The following is a 7,659-nucleotide window of genomic DNA, read 5'->3' as shown; positions in this document are numbered from 1 at the left end:
ACATTTTAAAAAGAGGAAAAATCAAGAGAAGCAAAAAAAATAGAAAATTTAGTTGAAATTGTATTGAAATCTTTTTAATATGTTGCTTGAATTTAATTGTATTCTCTGTCAATTTCTAAATATGTTTGATGACTGAAATATTATTTGAATTAATATATCTGTTTAATAAATCTGTTTTATTTAAATGCACCAAAATACATTGCCTATTCACTGAGAAATCGATACAAATATTCATTTTCAAAATGGGGTGTACTCAATTATGCTGAGTTTTGTATAAATCAATTCAAGCAGAGAGAATGTATTTTTTTTGTTATACAAATATACTGTATTTAATTTATCTCGACTAAAGAAGGTTACATTTATCAAGACAATTAAACATACTTAAAATCATTTTGTCAGTATGTCAATACATGGTATGTAAGAATTATTATGTCTCTATACTTTTGATTCATATATTTTTTACCATTTGGTACATTTTTACATATGATATTTTAAGAATTTTTCGTTTCTATTGTCTTGAGATTAATATGGGTTTTTAGTACAGTTTCAGACAACATAGTTAGAAAATTAATTTAATACAATTTTACAATCTAATTGGTCATTAGAGTGGATACATGTAAAACAATAGTAATGTAATTATAAAGTAGGAGATTAGAAGTGTAATAGACTACTAGTGTTGAAGTGTTGAAGAATATTCCTTTAGCAAAATAACTTGTGTGCCAGTAGATTCACTGAACAATAAACAATACAGTTACAAACATTAAAAGATTTCAAAATAAGCTTCATTTTATTTGAGATTTTAACATACCCCTTATTATGAACTCCTTATTAAGGTTTTACAGATTACAAACACTAATATTTGACATACTAAAGACATATAGAGCAGCCTGCAGTCATAAACCATATTCATTTAAAGAAACAAAAGTAAACTACAAATGTTTTTTTCCTGTTATAAAATCCATTTCCTTCAAAACAGCTGAATATAATACATACATACATACATACAACTTTAAGCTATGGAAGCTTGTTTTCACCAAGGATTTAATATTTATGCGAGTTATTTCATCTTACAATTTGAACTTTTCTGTTTAGAGTTGCGAGTTTACATCTTGCAAGTTATACATTTGCAATACAGGTTTTTCTCCCCAAGTTAAACAGCTTTTATAAAGAATCTTGCGGTTCTGAAAAAGTCAGAATTATGACACAGAAATTGAAAAAGTCAGAAATGTGAGATAAAACTGAGCTTAAATCTTACAATTCTGTTTATCTTTTGCAATTCTGACTTATTCTTCTCAGATAGAAAAAATATATCTAAATTGTGTGTTAAAGTTGCGATGACCTTTTTGTAAACAGGCTTCCATACAGTACCTCAACCATCAAGATCTTTCAAAAAAGATCAATAATGTTTTTCATGCGCCACCACTCTCAAGATTAAAGAAAACGACCAAACAACCAAAATGTCAGTAAAGAAGAAATTAGTGTCTAGTTATAAAAATATTTCATAAGATGACACATCTGCAATCCAAATGACTCTGATATCAGACTTCTCAAATAACCTAAAGTTTACATTTACAGAACTCAATAAGCAAATGGTTAAAAATGGGCCAGAAATACTTTGAAAGGTGAGCACATGGTTATTAACTGAAATACAAACAGTTCTGAAAGGGTTTGTGCAGAGGAGTAACTACAGTTGTGAACGGCCGGAATCATGATGTGACGCTTTTACTGAAGGAAGACGTTCAGCTGCTTTCGCTCTTTCTGCCAAGAACTTGTCAAACTCTGTGGATGAGAAAGAGATAAGAAAGGCTAATTCAGCTTTCACATTTCTGTTACAGCATGTTGTTAGCTTAGACCAGGGGTCACCAAACTTGTTCCTGGAGGGCCGGTGTCCTGCAGATTTTAGCTCCAACCCTAATCAAACACACCTGAACAAGCTAATCAAGGTGTACTTGAAACATCCAGGTGTGTTGAGGGCAAGTTGGAGCTAAACACTGCAGGGACACCGGCCCTCCAGGACCGAGATTGGTGACCCCTGGCCTAGACTTAATAGGTAGGACAGGAACACACTGCTGTGTAATTAATATGTAGTAGGAAATGCCTTATGAACAATATCTTTTAAATAAGCTTCAGAAAAGCTAAAGACCTTGTTGTTGGTTTTGGAAAGTACCTGAATGTGTGAAAACGCTAAATGTAGATTCTCACGTAAAATTGAACAAGTATACCAGGATGAAAGATAAAAAGCAGAAATAAAACTGCCCCAAGACTGCATAAAAAGGGGAAGCACAAACAGCTAAAGTCCGGGACACACCAAGCTTACGGTCTGCCATTGGGCAATGTTGAGTCAGAGAGTGTCTGTTGCGCTAATGCAGGGATAAGCAAACTCGATCCTGGAGGGCCGGTGTCCTGCACACTTTGGCTGTTTCTCAATATGCTCAATATTCTTATCTGATCTTGTGTCCCCATGTTCTCATGTATCATCATCATCAAACAGCAAATTTCAGTTCCAAAACTCAAGACCGCAAGAACAGAGGACGTGTGACAGAACCCGGATGCGTTTTTGATATTGAGGATGCAGCGATAAAGACTTAAGTGCAAAACTCGCTCGAGATGTCCCAGAAGTTATTGAGGCTGTATAATAAAGGTGGGAAGCGCATAATTGTAGATCTGTTTATTATTAATTATTCTTATTAATTATGAACTTTTTTTATCTCAGGAGTTTCCCTAAATGAGACGATGAAAGTTGTCTTGAACTGTGTCGAAGCGTGATTGTGCGCCCTCCCCTTTCCCTTGACGGCCTACACTCACATTGCCTTTTGCTTTCTGAGGCGGAGCATGCTTACATCATCGATGATGCCACCGTTCAGTTTAACAGACAGAGAAGTGCTCTCACTCAGTGGACAATCCTTTAGTTATATCGTTTAGGATGCAGTGACACGCAGTCAAATATTTTGCCAAACAGATCCACAACTTTTGACGCTTAAAAATTACCATAAAAGTCCTACCATAGAGTCTTTAATGACAGTTTGTGTTCATTGAACAGTAAGAATGATTAATAAATCCATATAAAACAGTCCCTTAAAAGTGACGTCTCGTCTCGTCAGGTGCACTTTGCCGTTACACTACTGAACCGCGCTCTGGCACACCTCTTCCAACTAGGCCAACTGAACCACATATCATTGTATAAATACTGTAATGTTTAAATAATTTTCAGCTAAAAAAAAAAAAAAAAAAAAAAAAAAAAAAAAAAAAAAACATCGCATGAAGATCATGTGACCATCAGCAAGAACGCAGCATCTCATTTCTCAGAGTATGCGTTTTGTGTTCTCGCAGTCTCCCGAGTTCCTTCTTCTGAGGTAACCTGGCAAGCACGGTCTCCACTAGAACAAGTCTGTTTTCAGCATTCTTGGCATTGAGACACCAATTTTTGCCCCCTTCAATGCTGATCAAACACACCTGGACATGCTAATCAGTGGCTGCGCCTACAATGGCCTACAGCTCGAGTAGGTACTCCATTAATATTTACTACACGACCGTTGGAAAAATACGTTCTATATAGTACGAATGAGAGTAATATGATTGGGAGCTCAGGTTTACTACATCCACTGTTTGTCATTCTCACATGTCAGTTATACTGATTCTCTCCCATTTATGAATTCTCTCGCATGGCATCATGGGATAGTGTAGTGTCCATTGGGTGCATACTTTAGACTCTCACAGGAAGTAGTAGGTCATCAGAGTCCTGTTTTCTGATCACTATGAATTCGAACAAACTATTAAGCTCGCATACCATTTTAAACTTACTATATAGTATGGATGTATGCGATTTCAGACGCATCCAGTGTCTTCAAGATCACTAATAATACTAGTAGCTAATGGGCAAGTGTGTTTGATTAGGGTTGGATCTAAAATCTGCAGGTCATTGGTCCCTGTGTTAATGTGTTTGGTGTGGGGCCGTTGGGGTCACCAGCGGGAGAGTGCTCTGGCTATTCAGCTACGAGGTCAAAAATGAAACCTAGCAAAGAATGCAAGTCAAGGGGGAACACAATGAATCCAGCTGTCGTTTTGTTGCATTTTTCAAATACTTGTGACCTTAACGGACTGTTAAATTATCCAACACTATCTTACAGCAATTCGTAACTTTTTGATTTAGTGGCTTACTCGGCTGTATGAATTTATACAATCTCAGTCATACAATTATTATGATTAGCTCATCCCCCAATGATGGTTTGGTGCCACGCTTCGTTTTAATAATTGTACATTTTAGTATGACTGAACTCCACTTAACTGACAAAACGTAAAATAGTTACATTTGCTTACAAAATCAGGCAGAATTAAACATATCTCCAAAAGAGAATCCCTTTTTAGTGAGCGACAAACTTATTGGAAGTTATGGAAATGTTCCCACTTTCTCACAGGTGCAAAGTGCACATTCTAGTTTCAGTCAGCTGCAATCCATTTGGTGTGTTTATGCAGAGTTTTTGGCCTAAACAGGACCAGAAGCGAGGCAGAAATACAGTCAGTTGTGTCAACATTAGTTCTTTAAAGTCAGCTTGGTGTGTCCTGGGCTTAACATGTAACCTCTTATATGCTAAAGAAAGGATGAGCCAGCATGAAACAATAAATCTTCTCTTATATACACTCAAAAAATGACGTTTGCTGTTTGTTCAAACTACTTTTTTTTTTTTTAAATGAGCTGAAACACCACTAATACTGAGTTTTTTTGCAACAACTTTATTGTTTTATGTTCAATCCACTTAAATGTGTGAAAACTAATAAGTTAACCTAATTCCTTTATGTGGTCCCAACACAAATCGACTGTGTGGAACTCACCATTTTTTACAGTGTATCCTGATAAACGTGTTGTTTCCCTTTCTTCTTTTCTGTTCATTTAAATCTTGAGTGCAGTTAAAACAGCCGAAATGTGGCACATGGAGCTGCTAGCTAATTTGCAAAAGAAACACAAGAGAAACAGAAGTGGAAGAGTACCTTCACTAGTCACTCCCTCAGAGTCATCCTCCTGCGTCACAAATGAACAAACACACACATTTAAATACAGCAAAATATTAATCAGTGTTTCAAGATGACATGAAAGTACCCACATTACTTCCTTCATAAATGCTTCAGTGCACTTTATAATGCTTACAAATTCCTTCATTATCCAAATTTTTTCAACCTTCTGATTATCAGATGCACTTCTGCAGAGAATTCTGCTCAATTGGAGTGAAACAAATCATTCAGATCTTAATGCTACAAATAATACTCGTCCGTCTGTTTGACTGAATAAGCTGCACATTTTTTTCTTGTCCTATTTTCAGGAGTTATCACATGATCTAAAAAGATCTATGGCAAGAGCTGTTTCTTTCCTCTTGATTAGCATTTCCCCCCTTTTTGTATTCTGCTGTAACAATAACAAGAAGAGACAGCACATGCAGTTGAAGACAAAATGATTTGTCTTCCTGTGAAATTTGTATTTCTTTTTCCAATATTCCCCCTTTGGCTTTACGGAGACAGTTTCCACGAGTCATGGAATTGTTTTTTGTTCAAGTTAGGGAATATGAGGGAGTTTTGTTTGTCATTTTAATATTTACTACCCATTTATCAAAATGTACTTTGTCTGTATTGTTTTTTTTTATCATCATGTGGTTTCACGTGTTTGGCCTGTTTTCACTGCCATTTTATTCCTTTTCCAGTTGTCAACCAGCAATCAAATGCAGTGACCAGGCTGAACCTGTTAAAATACTGTCTGTGGCTGAAAAATTCAGATCACTGCTGTGTAAAATGACCGATTTGTGGCGACTACTCTATTATTGGGCAATATTTGCAGCATTCTGTGTTGTTTTGATGTGAAAATAGACAAATTTACACACATTATATCTTACTTTATACTTCAACAACCATTGGTCTCTAAAGTTTATGTAAATGGAACACTGAGAGAAAATTCTAAAGTGGCTCACATAAGGACATGTCGATGACAATTCAAGGTATCCCACATCAGATGAGCACGATACGCAAATACAGTATAATGTTATTTGATATAAAACATTGCAGATGCTGCGGAAGGAATTTGAACATACATTTGTCAGGACTGGCCAAAATATGAAGGAACTCTGAGGCAATAATAGAAGCTCAGTAACACTTTGTTTTGATGATCCATTTAAGTATTAGCAGACTGTCTGCTTAATATCTGTTGATACTGCTCCTTCAACAGACATTTAACTGACTAATTAACTGACTATAAGTACCTGTCAACTTACATTAACCCCAACCTATCAGTCTACTTATAGTCTAATGAGAATTAGTTGGCATGTAGCTGTAATGTGACATAAATTCAACAAATGGACCATTAAAATAAAGCGTGATCGCAAGCCCCATTAAATTTAGCTTTTTGCTTGCTTATTGCATTAAATTCAGCGATTGCAGAGTTACAGAATTGTGGAGGGGCTGCTGAACACAACAGCTGCCTGTTTCTCTATTCATTATATGTGATGGAAATTCAGTGTTTTAGCCAGTGAATGTCAGGAAATCTTATGTTTGGCTTAGAGAGGGAACTCTTTTTAGGGACTAATTTTAACAACTGTTTTCGTTTGTCTTTGCCATGATGACAGTGCATTATATTTTACAAGATACTAGTTTTCAGCAATTTAAAGGCTTAACTAGGTTAACTAAACAAGTTAGGGTAATTAGGCAAGTCACTAGACAACAGTGGTTTGTTCTGTACAAAAAAAATCTTAAGAGGCTGAGACAGATCTTAGTAGTTTTTACATCTTGCTTTTGTTATTCCAGCCAAACTAAAAGGAAATAAGACTTTCTTCAGAAGAAAAATATAATAGGAAATACAGTGGGAAAAAGGTACTTGCTCTATTAAACAACGCTTGGGAAATATTTGAAAAAGAATTAAAAAAATTCAAAGGTATAATATTTTTGTCTTCAGCTGTACTTGGTATTTGTAGGATAGCAGTCAAAAATTGAGAGCAGTCAAAAATTAGCCAAATATTATTATTAATATATATATATATATATATATATATATATATATATATATATATATATATATATATATATATATATATATATATATATATATATATATTAAATTTAGCTTTTTGCTTGCTTATTGCATTAAATTCAGCGATTGCAGAATTACAGAATTGTGGAGGGGCTGCTCAACACAACAGCTGCCTGTTTCTCTATTCATTATATGTGATGGAAATTCAGTGTTTTAGCCAGTGAATGTCAGGAAATCTTATGTTTGGCTTAGAGAGGGAACTCTTTTTAGGGACTAATTTTTAACCTCAGTGTATCATAGGGAGCCATATATATATATATCTATATGTATATATCTATATATATCTATATATATCTAATTTTTATATATATATATATATATATATATATATATATATATATATATATATATATATATATATATATATGGCTCCCTATGATACACTGAGGTCTTATGAAACCAAAGATTAGTCTGTGCAAGAATTGAGTTATTTTTAACTCACAGCCTTGGCTTTGGCATTTTTTTAGGGCCTGACCTGAAAAAAGCAGAACTAGCATTGTGGTTTGAGAAGCTGCTGATCATTAAATCACTTCTAATGACAATACCTTGGATGGCCTGATGCTTCACAAAAGTGGATGTAAAAGAGAGATTCA

The 7,659-nt window shown here is 34.8% G+C and overlaps 1 protein-coding gene across 2 annotated transcripts in view; it reads right to left on the bottom strand.

The window, feature by feature from the left end:
* Positions 1–760: 760 nt before the first annotated feature.
* Positions 761–7,659, bottom strand: part of tom1 (target of myb1 membrane trafficking protein) — a 31,912-nt gene continuing 25,013 nt past the window's right edge. For both annotated transcript variants that reach the window (XM_056453478.1, XM_056453479.1), the window contains 2 exons: positions 4,987–5,017; positions 761–1,779 (listed from right to left, as the gene is read on the bottom strand). In XM_056453478.1, the coding sequence (XP_056309453.1) occupies positions 1,685–1,779; positions 4,987–5,017 (126 nt within the window). In that variant the 3' untranslated portion in view covers positions 761–1,684. The remainder of the gene's footprint in view (positions 1,780–4,986; positions 5,018–7,659) is intronic.

Source organism: Danio aesculapii, chromosome 3, assembly GCF_903798145.1.
Source record: "Danio aesculapii chromosome 3, fDanAes4.1, whole genome shotgun sequence".
Taxonomy (NCBI): domain Eukaryota; kingdom Metazoa; phylum Chordata; class Actinopteri; order Cypriniformes; family Danionidae; genus Danio; species Danio aesculapii.
This window is presented reverse-complemented; position numbering and strand designations above follow the sequence as displayed.